Source organism: Lithobates pipiens, unplaced genomic scaffold (assembly GCF_037356315.1).
Source record: "Lithobates pipiens isolate NorthernLeopardFrog02 unplaced genomic scaffold, aLitPip1_a1.2 Scaffold_8, whole genome shotgun sequence".
NCBI lineage: Eukaryota > Metazoa > Chordata > Amphibia > Anura > Ranidae > Lithobates > Lithobates pipiens.
Genome location: NW_027507903.1, coordinates 277,851,492 through 277,871,860, shown reverse-complemented (window position 1 = coordinate 277,871,860; position 20,369 = coordinate 277,851,492). Strand labels below are relative to the sequence as shown.

Here is a 20,369-nt window from a genome sequence, read left to right as displayed (position 1 = left end):
ACAAATCTGTGAGCTGGTAGAGTCTTTAAAAACAATGTAAGTCCAATGCGTCTAATATTAATTTGCATTTGGCTAACTAGTTAATAACTATGGTTTCTTTGGCAGCCTGTAGTAATTTGTTTTTATAAAAGTGTAAACTAATTACATTTTTTTCCCTCTGATTTAAGATTAAAGCGCTCACAGATTTAAACCTATTTGCTGAGGCACTCCATGAATTTTTGCTACTTAGTAATGGACAACGAATTCCCAAACGACCACATGAAGGATTCTGTCCCGGGAAACCATTGGTAAACCAGTTAAATAATAAATTTTTAGTTGTTACCATGCATACTGTATTTCCTTTAGTGTCTTTCACAGCCCAGTTGTATGTTTTTTTTTAACAACTTTAATGTATTCCAGGCAAATGTGAAATTCTCACCCTCAAAGACCCTCCTCTACAATGAAAACCTACAGGTAGGCTGAGCATTTTATTTTTTTGTTACAGGGATTTACCATGCAGAACATCTATATCTAACATATGTGTTTTCATATCTTTTTACATTTATTGTCAACTTGTGTTGACATGTTGTAATGCGTAAAATTCCATGCTTTGAAACAAATAAAACAAAAAGTGACAGCTGCAGGATTTGATCCCCCGCAAACAAGACCACAAAAGAAAATGAGAGAAATGCCTGGCAGGAGAAGTGAAAACCATGCGCCATGTTAAAACCAGTTCATCATTTCACGATGAATCCAGAACTGATATTTCAAAATTGAGTGCCTGCCGACATGTTGAGTTCCCCATTGGTTTCTTATGTGCATCTAATATTACAGCAATGTGGCACTCACATAACCGTTTAGGTCTGCCAGTTGACTAAAGCCATAATAGGGGGTGTCTGTGTGAGGAATGTAGTCAGAAGATAGAAGCTTCCACTCAATGTTTTGGATGAACTGCCCCTTTATCAACAAAGGCATGCCATAAGCATCATTTTATACGCATTGGTGAAAAGTTCTGATCTTGCCTGCTTCATGCTACTAGAGGTTTCACTGACGCAGAAGAGTTACACAGTTAGGTTATAAAAAGGAAAATTTCATCAAGTTCACTATTGGGGTTTATTTACTAAAGCTGGAGAGTGCAGAATCAGGCTCACTTCTGCAAAGAAACCAATCAACTTCCAGGTTTTATTGCCAAAGCTTAATTGAGCAAGCTGAGGTTAGAAACTGATTGTTTTCAATGTAGAAGTAAGACTGATTTTGCACGCTCCAGCATTAGTAAATAAACCCCAATGAGTGTTTCACAAGAAGAAACACAAGTGTACAATTGTTAATCAAGAGCAAAATAAAATCAACTGTGAAACTGTACAGCTAAGAAATAATTTCCTCTATCTGACATTATAACATTTCTACATGTCTCTGAAAAAATATAACTATGGTCAATATTTATAAAGCAGAGAATGTGACATTACCTAAACAATACACTGACATTTGAAACACATCCACCAGGAATTGGTGACTATCACATCCGTTGCTTTATAAATATACCCCTATGTTTTATAATGTGAGTTATCCATGTGCAACATAATCCATGTTTTCTGGTAACAGTAAAAATTTTAAAACTGAAGTCCAGGTAAACAGCCTATATAGAGTTAAAGAATTAAAATTTGTAATTCATTTCAGCCAGCTTTTTTATCCTTTGTAAATTACAATGCATTTAAGCTGGGGTATATGAATCATTAGGTCCCAAAGCAGAATTTTGATGGTGTCCTCCAGGCTAACTCTCTCTGTAGCAGATTGCAGTGTCTACTGTGACAATACGTGTCACTGATCATAACATAAAGTATGTCTAAATCAAGGACAGACAGCAGGAGAGCTGTCAGTATAGTCAGTACACTACTGGGGACAAGTGCTTTGGCTAAAAATTGTAGTTTTAGTAGCAATAATAATAATGATACTGTACTATAAGGTTTTTACTAAAGAAAAAATTTCTGACTGCATTAGGCATACACAGTTAATTTCAGTCTGTAGAAGATCAGAGGGCACTAAATCTACACTGCTAAGACAGCTAAGCACATGCTTCCCGCTGCACAGAGAGGGATTTGTTACTAGTGAGGATCCTGAGCTCTTGACTTCAGACTTTCTACACTGAAATCACTTTATTTTCCTTTAACAGCCTCCCTAATGGGATTGCCTTCTACCCAAGGCCAACAGCAGACTCATAGGGTTCTATTTCTATTGTTACATCACTGCACTGGGTTAAGTAATCTAGATTGGTTCAAGGTTCACCTAAATTTTTGCCTGGACTGTAAAGAAACAGACATAGACCGATGAGATCTTTTCTCAGCTTTCCCCTCATGTAAGCATATTCTTTAGTGGTATAGCACTGTGCAGAGCAGTAGAGCCCTGACTAGCACAAAGTGCTGACCCTCCCTCAGTGCTGGGAATTAGAGAATACTGATCAGGACAGGATCATGCATTGTATGTAAAATCATATTTTATTGTTTTTTTGGAAGGAAAATTTAGCTGAAATAAATGGTGGTGTTTATATCTGGCATTTAGCTTTAATACGATTTTGAGAAACCGTAAACCTTTATTTAGTCAATGATTTCTTATATCACATATTTGCAGAATTGTTTGTTGTTGTAAATACAGTGCTTTGCAAAAGTATTTACCCCCCCCCCCTTGGCATTTTTCGTGTTTTGTTGCCTCACAACCTGGAGTTAACATGAATTGTTTGAGAATTTTCATCATTTAATTTACAGAACATGCCCACAACTTTGAAGATTTTTTTTTTTAAATGTGAAGCAAACAACAAATAAGACAAAATAACAGAAAAAGTTGTTGTGCATAACTATTCACCCCCCTAAAGTCAATACTTTGTAGAGCCACCTAGCACAGCTCCAAGTCACTTTGGATAAGTCTCTATGAGCTTGCCACATCTTACCACTGGGACTTTTGCCAATTCCTGCTTGCAAAACTGCTCCATCTCCTTCAAGTTGGATGGTTCGCACTTGTGAACAGCAATCTTTAAATTTGACCACAGATTTTCTATTGGATTGAGGTCTGGGCTTTGATTAGACCATTCCAACACATTTACATGTTTCCCCTTAAACCACTCAAGTGTTGCTTTAGCAGTGTGTTTGGGGTCATTGTCCTACTGGAAGGTGAACCTCCATCCTAACCTCAAATCTCACACAGAGTGGTACAGGTTTTGCTCAAGAATATCCCTGTATTTAGCAGCATCCACCTTTCCCTCAACTCTGACCAGTTTCCCAGTCTTGACTGCTGAACAACATCCCCATAGCATGATGCTGCCACCATGTTTCACTGTGGGGATGGTGTTCTTTGGGTGATGTGATGTGTTGGGTTTGCGCCAGACATAGCGTTTTCTGTGATTGCCAAAAAGTTACATTTTTATCTCATCAGACAAGAGCACCTTCCTCCATACATTTTGGGATTCTCCCACATGCCTTTATACAAACTCAAAATGTGCCATTTTGTTTTTTGCTGAAAGTAATATCTTTCTTCTAGTCACTCTGCCATAAAGCCCAACTCTATGGCGCATACAGCTTATTGTCGTCCTATGTACAGATACTCCAGTTTCTGCTGTGGAACTCTGCAGCTCGTCCAGAGTTGTCTCTGTGCTGCCTCTCTGATTAATGCTCTCCTTGCCTGGTCTGTGAGTTTTGGTGTGCGGCCGTCTCTTTGCAGGTTTGCTGTTGTGCCATGTTCTTTCCATTGGGTTATGATAGATTTGATGGTGCTCCTAGGGATTATCAAAGATTTGGATTTTTTTATAACCTAACCCTGACTGGTACTTCTCCACAACATTGTCCCTTACTTGTTTGGAGAGTTCTTTGGTCTTCATGGCAGGTGTTGCTTAGGTGTCACAGCCTCTGGGGTCTTTAAAAAAGGTGTGTATATGTAATGACAGATCATGTGACACTTAGCCCCTGTACACACGGTCGGAGATTTCCACAACCAAATCCGTCGGATTTTGCCCCTCGGATTTTGTCCGTCGAATCTTGTCCGAAACTGTTGCATACACACGGTCGGACAAAGTTGGCGAAAAATCCGATCTTTCAGAACGTGATGATGTAATTTTGTTACGATGGGACTACATTCAGGCTAGTAGCCAATAGCTTTGATGTAGGAATTTGATCTGAGCATGCGTGGCACTTGGTCCGATCAAAATTCTCTACACATGATGTCCGATCGGCCCAGTTGGTTGGGAAATATTTCCAACATGTTGGAAAATTGGGTCAGATGGATATTCCGATGGAATCAGTCTGATGCATACCACACACAGTCGGATTATCCGACGACACGGTCCGATAGGACACATTCCGACGGATTCTCCGACCGTGTGTACAAGGGCTTAGATTTCACACAGGTTGACATCATTTCACTAATTATGTGACTTTTGAAGGTAATTGGTTGCACCACAGCTTTTTATGGGCTTCATAACAAAGGGGGTGAATACATACTCACATGCCATTTATCAGTTTTTTATTTCTGAAAAATAGTTTTATGTACATATTTTTATAATTTGACTTCACCAACTTAGACTATTGTGTTCTCATCCATCACATATAATTCAGATTAAAAAAACATTGAACTAAAGGCTGTAATGTAACAAAATAGGTAAAAAGCCAAGATGGTTGAATACTTTTGCAAGGCACTGTAGGTTTACCCTGGAGCTTTGCTTACTAAAATGAGGGAAGTCTTAACTTCCATAGAGTTATAGGAACATCTAGTGCTTGATGTGTATTTCCCCGAAGGTATAGCTCCTGTCTCTAAGGTTTTAGCAGAAATGCTTAAGGCTTTTTAATTGGATACTTACAGTCTGCTAGCTAGCCTTCAAGACTTTTCTTTAGTAAAGCATGTTATCAGCTAACAGAGAACATTGAAATCTAAAATAACAATGGTAATAATTCTATAGTTTAAATATTGATTTATTAAAGTAAAATATCAGTAGAGTATTTCAGTAGTTGTCATATTTAAATTTCAGGCTATTGAAGAAGTCCTCAACATAACACCCAGCACACGTTTACTCTCTGTATGCGATCAAGCAGCTGCAAACAAGCTAACATTGGCTAAAACACATTTTCTTATCAAGTTGGCTTCAACTATTAATGTTATTCCTGAAGTGGTAAAGAAGTCTGATGGATTTGTGACTGAGGAAAGCACAAAGCAACAAGGTAAAAACATAAAGATTTTTTCACCTAAGTCACAATCTCTTCTAGACTAGTAGGATAAGGTTAGACCATCTCCCAGGTTTTTATTGCTGCCTGTGGCCCCATTGGGAAGATTTCTATTTGATTCCTGTTCCTATGACAATGTTGTTGCCGGAACAGAAAGCTAAAGTAAATATGTCCAGAGGGCTTTAAAAGTCTAATGTTTCTAACCCTTTTCTTCTTTATCAAAAACTAAAAAGAAAAAAAGTTCTGAATGAAACAATACTTTAAGAAGCAGAACCCACTGAAATAGCCACATTTTCATCTCAAAAGGACATATATTATCGGCGCTTCAAGGTTTCATAGTATGCTCCACTATTTGCCAGTCTTTTTTCATGATTAGCATTATCCCAAAAAAGCAGTAATGTTAATGCAACTGCAGTGTTATGATATTACCTCTCCAAATGTTGTCATCTCATGATGTAAATGTCAGAAATTGCCTCATATCGTTGTAAGTTGTTAGAACTTCATCAGATGGTGTAACAGATTTTACAAACTTTGTTATTATTCTTTGTTATATGATTTATTCTAAGACCTTTGTAAATTAAATATGGATCAGAACAATAAAGGCAATGAGTTTTCGAGGAAATTTTTTTAGTTAGCTAATCCCCTTCTCGCTAAGAGTACACATATATGTGGCCTCATAGAAGTGGGTCTTCTTCTGTGGGGATGCATATATGCACTACTGTAATTGTAGTGCACTTACAAGAATATGAGGCCATTTCTGACATTTACATCATGAGATGAAAACATTTGTCACCACTAGCTCTGGGTCTTGTACTAATGATCAAGAGACGGCAGGACTGCTTCCCGATCATATAATTTCTGTGTTTGCCTATGATTGACTAGTACAGTGATCAGTCACTGTATAGCCCCCGTGTTGCTTCTTCTCTTGAAGGGAGAAAAAGATATACTGTATCCTTTTCTACTTGCTAAAGTAGAAGATTGTAAAAAAAAGTTGTGTATGAAATGAATAATAATAAAACAAAGATAAAATAGCTAGATCAGGCTTTGATCTATGTCAGGATTAGGGTCAAGGTTTGGGGTCTAAACTTTTGTGGTCATAAGTAGCTTGCTATGGGGGCACCCGAGTGGAGTCACTGCTCCCTGTGTCCATCCAGCCCAGCCACGCCTCCTTTCCTCATCTGCTGACTGCTTTTGATTGACAGCAGCAGGAGTCAATGGAGCCACGCTGCTGTCTCAGCGAATGAGGAGGAGAGTCCTGGGCATCCGAGACATTGCTGCAACATCCTTGGATCTAGATGGACCTCAGGTAAGTATGAGGGGGCTACTGCACACAGAAGGCTTTTATATTAATGCATATAATGTATTAAGATAAAAAACTTTTGCTTTTACAATCACTTTAATTCTTCAGTTGTAAGCAATACAAGAGGGGAACTAAAAACTTCCAATAAGGACACCTGTTTCGGTGATAGTAGTCTAGGACGGAAATTCTCCTTCCTTTGGAATGGTTCTTCCCACCTTCTGTTGTGTCCCTGGAATAAGAAGTAAATATCTGTGAAGAGAGATAGACTTAAAAAATTACCCTTTCCTAGAAAGAAAAAAAAATTGTCGGGAGATATATGTAAAAAAGTGTATACTATTCATCTGGCAGCATCTTGGGAGTTCTAGTATACCAGTGAGACCTGTGATTTTAACAATTATAATAAAGTATAATGCTTAAAAAGTTAGATGCCTGTTAATATTTTTGGACTTGCTACCTTATGCCTCATATTTGTCAGCTATAATTAGGTCTTTGAATGTTTACACCATTAAAACACTTAAGTGTTTCTAGATTTTAAAATTACTAGAGTATTACATTAGGAATTGTATTGGCTTAGGTCTTCTGTTTATCTAATCATTATTTTTCACACTTCATATCACCAGACACCGCTGAGCCAAAAGATGAGGATGATGCATGTGTGCAACTAGCTTCAAAACAAGATTTGACCCTATCAATGCTAAAGGTGGGCTGGAAATATATATTTGATATGGACATAGTGAGGTCTGATGAGCCTCAAACTGTGAAGAGAATAGCAAAGTAGTTCTTTAATATATACCATATTTATCAGAGCATAACACCCAAAGGCATATAACACGCACCTTAATTTTAAGAGAGAAGTTTCAGGAAAAAAATAAAATTTGAAATAAAGAATTTTGAAACAAAATGAGGGTCAATGCGCATTAATGCAGCCTTATCAGTGCCCATCTGCATTGCCCATTAATGAAACCTGATCATTGTCCACCTGCAGCCTCACCATTCCCCATGATTGCAGCCTAATCAGTGCGCCTCTGCAGCCTCACCATTGCGCATCATTGCAGCCTGATCAGTGCCCATCTGCAGCATAACCATGGCCCATCATTGCAGCCTAATCAGTGTCCATCAGCAGCCTTGCCATTGCCCATCATTGCAGCCTGAATAGTGGCCATCTGCAGCCTTGCCCATTATCACAGCCTAATCAGTGCCCATCTGCAGCCTTGCTCCTCACTGCAGCCTAATCAGTGCCCATCTGCAGCCTTGCTCTTTACTGCAGCCTGATCAGTGCCCATCTGCAGCCTTGCCCATCATTGCACATCTGCAGCCTTGCTCCTTACTGCAGCTTGATTATTGCACATCTGCAGCCTGATCAGTGTCCATCTGCAGCATTGCCTTTGCCAAAATAGACAGAGTCAGATCTTCTGTGTGCTCGGCTCAGCGTCACTCCCAGTCCCGCCCCTTGGCCCGGATCCTATGGTGGACATATTGCCGGTCCAATGCCGGGATGTCAGTGCTAGGAGCCAACCGGGGGCGAGTCTGGGCATGACTGCAAGCCGAGCTGAGTACACAGGAGATCTGGCTCTGTCTATTTCAGCAGCGCTTGTCCCCTCCTTCCCCTCCCTGGCAGCCTATAGCGATGTATAACACGCACACATGATTTTCCTCCTATTTTAAGGAGTAGAATCGGACACGACTAAACGACTGAACAACAACTATACTCTGTGCCTTTTTTCCCCCAAAATTTGCAAGTGTGTAACAAAAATTGTTAGATTTATTCTAACACTAATGCTTAAAACACCTTTGAAGAACAGCAAATTTAGACAGCTTCATAAATGTCTACTAGCTAGAATCTGAGGCCCTGTTATAAATGGTCAGGTCATAAAAAGTCTGGTGAGCAATAGAAATTTGTCAGTTTGGTTTTTGATCCAAGACTGAACTTCCATACATCTGAGATCCGGCTGTAATGGAATTACTGCAGAAGGTCTTGATTCCCAAAACAGATCTTTAGTTTGATCACATTTATTCCTACGTATGGAGACCTGACAAAAATATATTGACAAGGAAAAATTAAACCAGAGGTGGGCATCAAAAATGGTGAAAGGCCTGGGGGATAACACATGTGAAGAAAGGCTAGTATGTGTATTCAAGGGGAAAGGAGAGACATTACTGAAACATTTTAAATACATCAAGAGGGCGAATAAGGTTTAGGAGGGCAGTATTTTCAAAATAAAGCTAAGCTCAAGAACACAGGGATATAACCTTAAAGTAGCAGGGGTAAAGTTCAAATCTAACCTTGGAAAGTAATATTTTACCAAAGAAGTATAAAGGGGCAGACTCGATGGACCACTTGATCTTTTTCTGCCAGTAGTGTTCTATTTGGTATATTATCTTCAAAAAGTGGCTACACTAATGTATAAGAAGATACCAGTCAGACACCAAACATGCCTAATTTACAAGGTCCTAAGAGTATAATGCAGTACATCAGATCTATATTTAGTATCTAACAAATTGTGATTTCATTCTGCTATCTTATATTTTGGTTGTCGAACTGTGAAAGCTTGTCAGGTGGAAACATGAATCTATTCAGTATAGTTGCTTTAAAAGTATAACTAAAGGCAAACCTTTTTAGTTTTGGATACAGTGGAGAGGGGTTAGAATGCCTGTCAGGTTTCTATTGCTGGCTGTGTCCCTGTAAAAGAGATTTACTCTCTCTATTCATCATGTTTACTGTTATTGAAAGTGAAACCACATTTTAGATTGTCCCCAAAACAGTAAGGTGAGAAATTTCCCAATGAGGAAACTAGCTCTGGTGTGCCTAGTGAAAACCAGGGATTCCCTCACTTTGAAGGTATTTCCTCCCACTTCCTGTTTAGGTTATTTGACAGGAAGTGAAGAGAAATCTCCCCAAAGAGATGGCAAAAACAAATCTGTCAGAGGTTATAACCCTCCATTACTCTATGCAAAAAAAAAAATGTTTGCCTTTAGTTGTACTTGAGGGTGCATTTGCTGAGCATAATAACATGCTTTCAGTGAACCCTTGGACACAATGATACACATTATATAAGATACATCCAATTTGTGGTTGCCATATCAGGTTTTGTGTCATCGGGGGTTCTTTAAGTAAACACAAAAACGTTTTTGTGCATGTAAATAGCTCAATTTGTGAAGGAGTTGTCTCATTTTTTTAGATGAGTACATAAATGTGTATATGCATTGAATGCAAACCACACCAAAAATATATGTACATATGCCTGTTAAATAGAATGCCTTCAGGATAGTTTGTACATTAATAAATGTGTATATATCTTAAATTGCATCATGTATTAACTCACACTTCTTTTATTTAACTTAGGATATTTTGTTAAATGAGGCTGAAAAAAGACTGACATCAGTTCTTCAGGATATTGAAATGAAATGCCAGAGCCAATTCTCTGAGTGTTCCGCAGTATACCTGGAGATGGTAATTCAGACAAAACTTCAACTTTCTGAAATAGCACAGCAGAGGCATCATACTGCAGTAAGGCAAGTGGAACTGGATACAGATATTTGGTCTTCTTCTGTCATGCTGTAAATGGCTAACTCAGCCCAACACAGAAACTGATGTGAAAATAAACCGAGACAAGAAAACTGCTATACAAAAATGTTTATTTGATTTTGTACAATCTTTGTGGAGATGTATTAAAAATTAATTTTACATGGCACTGTACTATATGGCAAGCTCTTCATAACCTGTCAGTTTATACTCCGTCCTTTTTTTTCAACCCCTTCTTCTTCAACTAGCAATACTGAAATAACAGTGTGCAATTTGCAAAATATGGCTGTATAATATTGGGCTGTACATGCATTTTAAACCAGAGGTCTTGGTTGCACAGGGGCCAGAGGGCAAAATGAATTATTTGCAAGGCCCTGTCTACTATGCAAAAATGATCTTTGCACTGGTTTATAGAAATGCTTTTTGGCTTCTTTTAATGCACTCACCATAATTTTTATGTTAAAAAAGATAATAGAGGGGTAATTGCACTGCAAAATAACCGTGTATAACATATAAAAAATAAAGTAGCACTAAAGCCAATTTTTTTATTCATTTTGGAAAGCAGACTGACAGCAATAAGAACCTTACAGGTGTTCTAATTAGACTTGTGCACAACGGAAAATTTTGTTTAGTTTCGGTTCGTTGTCATTCGTAAAATACATAATTTCGTTCTGTTATATTCGTTATGTTACGTTAATATGTTTTCGGATAATTCGTTATTATTCGTAGAGTGTCGAATTCATTCATTTGTATTAGTTGAAATTCGCTATTTATGTATGTATAGACATTCGTGATAATGATTCGTAGTTTGGAAAGTCGTTTGTGTATTGAATCTTTTAACACACACAATGACAACATCTCTTCTCCTCGGCTCAAATACAATACAACACACTTCTAACTCGGTTCTCAGGAATGCACTTTGCCAGTAATCCATCCTCCAGCACAAAATTAATTAGCTGATTGGACTATAAGATTTACTTTGAGCTGATCTTTTGTTTCATTAGATCTTTAAAGAATTACCGAATCATGTCGAATTCATTCGAATTCATTCGTTATATTTCTTTCGTATTCGTTGTAATTCATTATTTTTTTATTCGGACATTCGGATGCATCCGAATGTCCGAAAGATGCAAAATTCGGCCGAATTTCGATTCGTTACAAAACGGATTGCACAAGCCTAGTTCTAATCCCTCTCCACTCTAGCCAAAACTATCCTGCAACATTTGCTTTATTCGCATGATCTTTTAGCAAGCCTTTCTGTCTTAAAGGAACCTTGTTATACAAGAAACATAGGGCTTTCCTTTGCCTTTCTCATTCAGAAAATGTTAGCTCCTTGGCTGCTATCCCATCCATTTAAGGCTTTTCAAGCCAAAAACCTGGACAAGGTATGCACATCAGAGGTTATTAGAATATATTGAAGACACTGATGCTAGACATTTAATATTTTCAGGAATAGTTCAGCAAAAGCTGGCCTCATATTTCATTCATGAGAGGTTTGCTTCAAGTGAAAGATTACCATAATACCAGATACCTAATAACTCTTTTTATTTCTACAACTGTAGTGTGGCCATGGCATTTTCTGCCCTGAAGATACTTCAGGAAGCAAAGATCCTTACAGAGAAATCCCAAAGTAAGAATGTGCCTTCATCACTTAACAGGTCCACTCCAAGGAATGATCAGGTAATTGAAAAGTTGTCAAGGAAGCAGATTCTGAAAAGCTGAAGCTGGGAATATTGAGCGTGTTTCCAAATTTCATGTTTCATTTTTAGGTTTAGAAAGACTAAGGTAAAATCTGAGGCTACATGCACACCTAAGGCTACATTCACACTTTTTTTTTCAGGCATTTTTTGGAGCATGATTGCAAGTTCATGCTTTTGACAGGCCTTTTTTTAGATATTTTTTAACTAAAAGGTGTGGAGTGCTGCTAAAAAAGGGAAGCACAGCGGCTGTTTGAGCTGAAAACGCTTAAAAAACACTTGAAAAACACTCATGTTGAGCTATTCAGGCATTCCCATTGAAGTCTATTCGGACAAAACGCTAAATTCTGCATGAAAAGTAACTTGTGTACTTTTTGGAGAAACTACAAGCAACAGAATGCTCAGATGTGAACAGGAGCCATTGAAATGAGTGGGATTTTGCTCAATGAGCATTTTTGAGCTTCAGGTTATAAGCTACAAAATGTTCCAATGTGAATGTAACTTTTGTAACAATGTAACAATTATTTGTGTTATATTAACCACTTTCAGACCGGACCATTTTGCTGGTAAATGACCAGAGGTCTTTTTACACTTTGGCACTGCGCTGCTTTAACTGGTAATTGCGCGGTCATGCAATGTTGTACCCAAACAAAATTTGCGTCCTTTTCTTCCCACAAATAGAGCTTTCTTTTGATGGTATTTGATTGCCTCTGCGATTTTTATTTTTTGCGATATAAACGTAAAAAGACCGCAAATTTTGAAAAAAAATGATATTTTCTACTTTTTGTTATTAGAAAAATCCAATAAACTCAATTTTAGTCATACATTTAGGCCAAAATGTATTCAGCCACATGTCTTTGGTAAAAAAAAAGTCAATAATTGTATATTTATTGGTTTGCGCAAAAGTTGTCACATCTACAAACTAAGGTACGTTTTCTGGAATTTACGCAGCTTTTAGTTTACGACTGCCTATCTCATTTCTTGAGGTGCTAAAATGACAGGGCAGTACAAAACCCCCCCAAATGACCCCATTTTGGAAAGTAGACCCCCTAAGGAAATTGATAAGAGGCATGTTGAGCCCATTGAATATTTTATTTTTTTGCCTCAAGCGATTGAATAATGACAAAAAAAAAATTTTTTTTTTTTTTTTACACAAAGTTGTCACTAAATGATATATTGCTCACACATGCTATGGGCGTATGTGAAATGACACCCCAAAATAAATTCTGCTGCTTCTCCTGAGTACGGGGATACCACATATGTGGGACTTTTTGGGAGCCTAGCCGCGTACAGGGCCCCGAAAACCAAGCACCGCCTTCAGGCTTTCTAAGGGCGTCAATTTTTGATTTCACGCCTCACTACCTATTACAGTTTTGAAGGCCATAAAATGCCAAGATGGCACAAAACCCCCACAAATGACCCCATTTTAGAAAGTAGACACCCCAAGCTATTTGCTGAGAGGCATGTTGAGTCCATGGAATATTTTATATTTTGCCACAAGTTGCGGGAAAATTACAAACTTTTTTTTTTTTTTTTTTTTTTTCACAAAGTTGTCACTAAATGATATATTGCTCATGCATGCCATGGGCATATGTGAAATGACACCCCAAAATAAATTCTGCTGCTTCTCCTGAGTACGGGGATACCACATATGTGGGACTTTTTGGGAGCCTAGCCGCGTACGGGGCCCCGAAAACCAAGCACCGCCTTCAGGCTTTCTAAGGGCGTAATTTTTTGAGTTCACTTCTCACTACCTATTACAGTTTTGAAGGCCATAAAATGCCAAGATGGCACAAAACCCCCACAAATGACCCCATTTTAGAAAGTAGACACCCCAAGCTATTTGCTGAGAGGCATGTTGAGTCCATGGAATATTTTATATTTTGCCACAAGTTGCGGGAAAATTACAAACTTTTTTTTTTTTCACAAAGTTGTCACTAAATGATATATTGCTCACGCATGCCATGGGCATATGTGAAATGACACCCCAAAATAAATTCTGCTGCTTCTCCTGAGTACGGGGATACCACATATGTGGGACTTTTTGGGAGCCTAGCCGCGTACGGGGCCCCAAAAACCAAGCACCGCCTTCAGGCTTTCTAAGGGCGTTACAGTTTTGAAGGCCATAAAATGCCAAGATGGCACAAACCCCCCCCCCCCAAATGACCCCATTTTAGAAAGTAGACACCCCTAAATTTAGGGGTACACTAGTGAGACTAGGTAATAAATGGCGGGTGCCCTGAAACTATAAAAAAATAACTAACCAACCAGCGTCACCTGTAACAGTTATATGGTGATCACTGGTGAAAGGGTTAACTAGGGGGCAATCAGGGGGCTTTATGCGGTAGTATATGGGGGTCCCTGGCGCTATAAAAAGCTGCGGCGAACCTAAATACCTACCTGCCTAACTAGCGTCACCTGTGACACTAATACAGCGATCAGAAAAACGATCGCTTATTAGGCTGGGTTCACACTGGAGCGATGCGGGAACGCCACGAATGCGCGGCGGGTTCCCGCATCGCATGCCTCCCGGCGGCAGTTCACACTGCCCTATGCGAACTGCTGGGAGTGTCAGTGAAATGTTAATGACACCCCCAGATCAGTTCGCATATCGCAGTGCGATCTGCAAACTTGGATCGCATGGTGTGAACACCCATGCGATCCGATTCTGCTGCGGACCAAAAAAAGGGTCCCGTGCGAGTTTGCGGCGGGTGCGACACAAATTCAGCCATACTATCTGTATAGCTGAACTCGAATCGCACAGAGATCGGATGTGATTTGCACTGCAGTGCGGTGCGAATCACATCCGTTCTCATAAACCGCTGCAATGTGAACCCAGCCTTAGTGACACTGGCGACGGGGGGTGATCACGGGGTTAAACCTTTATTGGGGGGGTTAGGGGGGTACCTTAGAACTAAAGGGGGCTAACCCTAACTGCCCTAACAGTTATTAGTCACAAATGACACCTGCCGGGTGATCAGGGGGTTAAACCTTTATTAGGTAATAAATGGCGGGTGCCCTGAAACTATAAAAAAATAACTAACCAACCAGCGTCACCTGTAACAGTTATATGGTGATCACTGGTGAAAGGGTTAACTAGGGGGCAATCAGGGGGCTTTATGCGGTAGTATATGGGGGTCCCTAGCGCTATAAAAAGCTGCGGCGAACCTAAATACCTACCTGCCTAACTAGCGTCACCTGTGACACTAATACGGCGATCAGAAAAATGATCGCTTATTAGGCTGGGTTCACACTGGAGCGATGCGGAAACGCCGCGAATCCGCGGCGGGTTCCCGCATCGCATGCCTCCCGGCGGCAGTTCACACTGCCCTATGCGAACTGCTGGGAGTGTCAGTGAAATGTTACTGACACCCCCAGATCAGTTCGCATATCGCAGTGCGATCTGCAAACTCGGATCGCATGGTGTGAACACCCATGCGATCCGATTCTGCTGCGGGCCAAAAAAAGGGTCCCGTGCGAATTTGCGGCGGGTGCGGCGGGTGTGGCGGGTGCGGCGGGTGCGGCGAATGGCTGAACTCGAATCGCACAGAGATCGGATGTGATTTGCACTGCAGTGCGGTGCGAATCACATTCGTTCTCATAAACCGCTGCAATGTGAACCCAGCCTTAGTGACACTGGCGACGGGGGGTGATCACGGGGTTAAACCTTTATTGGGGGGGTTAGGGGGGTACATTAGAACTAAAGGGGGCTAACCCTAACTGCCCTAACAGTTATTACAGTCACAAATGACACCAATGCAAAAAAAAAAAAAAAAAATGACATTGGTGTCACTGTGACTGGGGGGCAGGGGTAATTGGGGGGGTGATCGGGGGGTAAAGGGGGGGTGTGAGTGTGCCTGGCATGTTCTACTGTGTGTGGGATGTGTTGGTGCAACTCACTGATCCGCTCTCCTCCGTGTCGGAACGAAAAATACCGACACGGAGGAGAGAATACATCACTTCCTCTCCTGTGTTTACATTACAGGAGAGGAAGTGATGTCACCGGGGATTTCCATTCGTCGGGAGCGATCGCGAGGGGGTGGCCATGAATGAATGGCCGTCCCCTCGTCCGGGATCGCTCCCGAACGAAAACCGACCGCCGCAGGCACCGGGCGGGGGCCCGATCGGGCCCCCGACCCGCGGGAGGCAAAGGACGTACATGTATGTGCTTATGCCTGCCCGTGCCATTCTGATGACGTACATCGGCGTGCGGCGGTCGGCAAGTGGTTAACCACTGCAAAAGTAGACATTTCTTAATTCTATCTGCAATAGCTCAAACATTACTTGGATTGAGAATGTTGAGCCATGTATGACTGCCTAAAATTGTGACTTCCAATAAAGGCTGTGACAAAAGATATCCCTCAGTCAAGCATGTATATTTGCTGTTAGTTTGATTTGTGTATTTGTTTTAATTAGTGTATTCCTCAGTACCGTATATACTCGAGTATAAGCCGAGATTTTCAGCCTCTTTTTTGAGGCTGAAAGTGCCCCCCTCGGCTTATACTCGAGTCATCGCTGTCTGCCCGCTCGATCAGCGTGTCGAGCAGACAGACAGCGGCCATTCTATAATTCAAAAGCCGCGCCTCCGGCTCCGCCTTCGCCTGTGATAGGCGGAACACTGAATTTCCCAGCAGCCTGTGTTCCGCCTATCACGGACATCGTATCATCCTCGTACTACGGACGAGGATGATACGATGTACGTGATAGGCGGAACACAGGCTGCTGGGAAATTCAGTGTTCCGCCTATCACAGGCGAAGGCGGCGGCGCAGCTTTTGAATTTTACAATGGCCGCCGAGGCGCCGACGAAGAGGGCACGGGACGGAGGCAAGGCAAGGCAAGGCACGGCACGGCACGGCACGGGACGGGACGGGACGGAGGCAAGGCACGGCGGCAAGGCACGGAGGCAAGGAGGCAAGGCACGGGACGGAGGCTCGGGACAAAGGCTCGGGACACAGGTAGGCTGGACACACACACACACACACACACACACACACACACACACACACACACACACACACACACACACACACACACACACACACATGGATGGAGACACACACACACAGGGATGGATGGATGGATGGAGACACACACACACAGGGATGGATGGATGGATGGAGACACACACACACAGGGATGGATGGATGGATGGACACACACACACACAGGGATGGATGGACGGACACACAGGGATGGACGGACACACAGGGATGGACGGACACACAGGGATGGACGGACACACAGGGATGGACGGACACACACACAGGGATGGACAGGCATGTCTCACCCTCGGCTTATACACGAGTCAATAAGTTTGCCAGTTTTTTTGGGGGTAAATTGGGGGCCTCGGCTTATATTCGGGTCGGCCTATACTCGAGTATATACGGTATTTGTAATTTTGTGCTCATAAGATTACATACCCCTGGCAAAGTTTGTAAAATGTTATCCATTTTTGCTGCTATGGTGACAAGACCAAAATTGAACTTAATGGTTGAAACCATAAACAAACTTGTTGGGGAGGAGTCAATAAAGCCTATGAAGAGAAGCACACCATCCCTACTGTGAAGCATGGAGGTGATTCTGTACTTTTTTGAAGGTGTGTGAACTACAGCAGTACAAAGAATTTAGTCATAGTTTATGGCAAGTTGAAAGCAGCATATTATCAGAAAGTGTACAAGGAATATTTTCATTCATCAGCCCTGAAGCTGTGCATGGGGCACACCTGCACTTTCTAAAATAGCAATGATCAGAAATATATGGTCAAGTTGACCTATAATTGGCTATAGCAGAAAACAATGAAGGTCCTGCAGCATCAATACATTCTGCTAATCTCAAGCCCATTGAGCCATACTGAGGAGAGCTCAAACATGACTACCCTGTAAATTAAAATGTGTATACTTACCTATTCTGAGGGTGCTACTGTCCAGTCATGTGATCTCTCCAGTGGCTGACTTCTGTGAAGAGGAGAGATGGCTGATAACAGCTACCAAGCCTGGGCAGTGATGTGACCTATAGGCTTACTATAGGGGAACTATTGTCAGCTGTCCCTCCTCTTCACCGAAGCTGGGACCTAATCAGGTGATAGGACCAGAGCCCCCTCAGAATAAATAGGTATAGACATCTTTCCTTTACTGAGTAGTTAGAATAGTCTTAGAATAGGGGTGGAAGCAGGTTTAGGTATAGTTGGGATTTGACTGGAATTCTACTTTAAGCTAGTGAACCATGCAAACTTTTGAATGGTGACATTTTATTATCTTCTCTTAATGCTATGTTTTATTTTATGATTGTAATGTTCTGTGTTCTCTTAACAAAATTGTTTGTATTTTATTAAGCAAAGTGGCTTAGGGTTTATAACTTCTGTCTTGCAGCACTAGGGTCCTCAGTTCAAATCCAAACTATGGAGTCCACATTGTGTGGGTTTCATCTAGGTACAGTACTTTGATTTCCTCCACAAAGAAATGTAGTGTAATTTGCTCCTATCTAAATTGCTCCCACTGTGTGTATGTATGCATGTGAGGTAGGGGCCTTAGATTGTAATCTTCTTTAAGCTTCCTGAGGGCAGGGAATGATGTGAATGTAGAATAATGTATAAATATCTGTAATAAATAAGTTACAACAAATTCTGCCAGGATTATGGAAACCTATGAACACAACTGTGTATAATATACAATATACTGCATACTATAATATAATGTAATTATATATATATATATATATATATATATATATATATATATATATATATATATATATACACACAGTATCTCACAAAAGTGAATACACAACTCACATTTTTGTTAATATGTTATTATATAAATTTTCCATGTGACAACACTGAAGAGATGACACTTTGCTACAATGTAAATTAGTGAGTGTACAACTAGTATAACAATGTAAATGTTCTGTCCCCTCAAAATGCATCAACACATGGCCATTAATGTCTAAACCGTTGGCAACAAAAGTGAGTACACCCCTAAGTGAAAATGTCCAAATTGGGCCCAATTACCCATTTTCCCTCCCTGGTGTCATGTGACTCGTTAGTGTTACAAGGTCTCAGGTGTGACTGGGGAGCAGGTGTATTAAATTTGGTGTTATCGCTCTCATTCTCTCATACTGGTCACTGGAAGTTCAACATGGCACCTCATGGCAAAGAACTCCCTGAGGATCTGAAAAAAAGAATCGTTGTTCTACATGAAGATGGCCTAGGCTATAAGAAGATTGCCAATACCCTGAAACTGAGCTGCAGCTTGGTGGCCAAGACCATACAGCGGTTTAACAGTACAGATTCCACAGATGCCTCGCCATGGTCTACCAAAGAAGTTGAGTACACATGCTCAGCGTCATATCCAGAGGTTGGCTTTGGGAAATATACGTATGAGTGCTGCCAGCATTGCTGCAGAGGTTGAAGGGTTGGGGGGGGTCAGCCTGTCAGTGCTCAGATCATATGCCGCACACTGCATCAAATTGGTCTGCGTGGCTGTCACCCCAAAAGGAAGCCTCTTCACAAGAAAGCCCACAAACAGTTTTCTGAAGACAAGCAGACTAAGGACATGGATTACTGGAACCATGTCCTGTGGTCTGATGAGACCAAGTAAAACTTATTTGGTTCAGATGGTGTCAATCTTGTGTGGTGGCAACTAGGTGAGGAGTACAAAGACAAGTATGTCTTGTCTACAGTCAAGCATGGGGGTGTGAGTGTCATGGTCTGGGGCTACATGAGTGCACTGGGGAGCTACAGTTCATTGAGGGAATCATGAATGCCAACATGTACTGTGACATACTGAAGCAGAGCATAATCCCTTCCCTTCTGAGACTGGGCTGCAGGGCAATATTCCAACATGATAACGACCCCAAACACACTTCCAAGACGACCAGTGCCTTGCTAAAGAAAGTGAGGGTAAAGGTGATGGACTGGTCAAGCATGTCTCCAGACCTAAACCCTATTGAGCATCTGTGGGGCATCCTCAAATGGAAGGTGGAGAGTAGTGGAAGGTCTCTAACATCCACCAGCCCCGTGATGTTGTAAAGTAGTCATGGAGGAATGAAAGAGGACTCCAGTGGCAACCTGTGAAGCTCTGGTGACCTCCATGCCCAAGAGGGTTAAGGCACTGCTGGAAAATAATGGTGGCCACAAGAAATATGGACACTTTGGGCCCAGTTAGGACATTTTCACTTAGGATTGTGCTCACTTTTGTTGCCAGTGGTTTAGACATTAATGGATGTGTGTTTAGTTATTTTGAGGGAACAGAAAATGTTCACTGTTATACAAGCTGTACACTCACTACTTTATATATATATATATATATATATATATATATATACACACATTGTATATAAAAAATAAAACTAAACTAAAAAATATCTTGTGTTCAGTGTAAAAATCAATTTTCTTTCAATCCTTCTCAGACCAGTAACCAAGCTGTCATCCAGCCTGATGTTTCAGAAGCCAGGGAGCGCCTTAACATGCACCTCTGGCTGCACTGTCGACTTGCTCTTGTCAGAGCCCTTGTAAAGCACATACGGGGCATAGCAATAAAAGGTATGAAACTATGTTACTGATTACAGCAGTTAACTGTCTCATATTCAGGTTCTTTTTAAACAGAAAGCTATTCAGCAGCTATATTAATTCTACAATTATATTATCTATTTATAGTTTAGACTTAATTTG

At 40.9% G+C, this 20,369-nt stretch overlaps 1 protein-coding gene across 2 annotated transcripts in view; it reads left to right on the top strand.

Annotated features, from left to right (window-relative positions):
- The window catches only part of CFAP54 (cilia and flagella associated protein 54), a 538,848-nt gene that overhangs the window by 398,251 nt on the left and 120,228 nt on the right, over window positions 1-20,369 (top strand). For both annotated transcript variants that reach the window (XM_077472059.1, XM_077472058.1), the window contains exons 48-54: window positions 168-287; window positions 400-453; window positions 4,988-5,177; window positions 7,101-7,180; window positions 9,824-9,993; window positions 11,566-11,683; window positions 20,108-20,240. In XM_077472059.1, coding sequence (XP_077328185.1) covers window positions 168-287; window positions 400-453; window positions 4,988-5,177; window positions 7,101-7,180; window positions 9,824-9,993; window positions 11,566-11,683; window positions 20,108-20,240 — 865 coding nt within the window. The remainder of the gene's footprint in view (window positions 1-167; window positions 288-399; window positions 454-4,987; window positions 5,178-7,100; window positions 7,181-9,823; window positions 9,994-11,565; window positions 11,684-20,107; window positions 20,241-20,369) is intronic.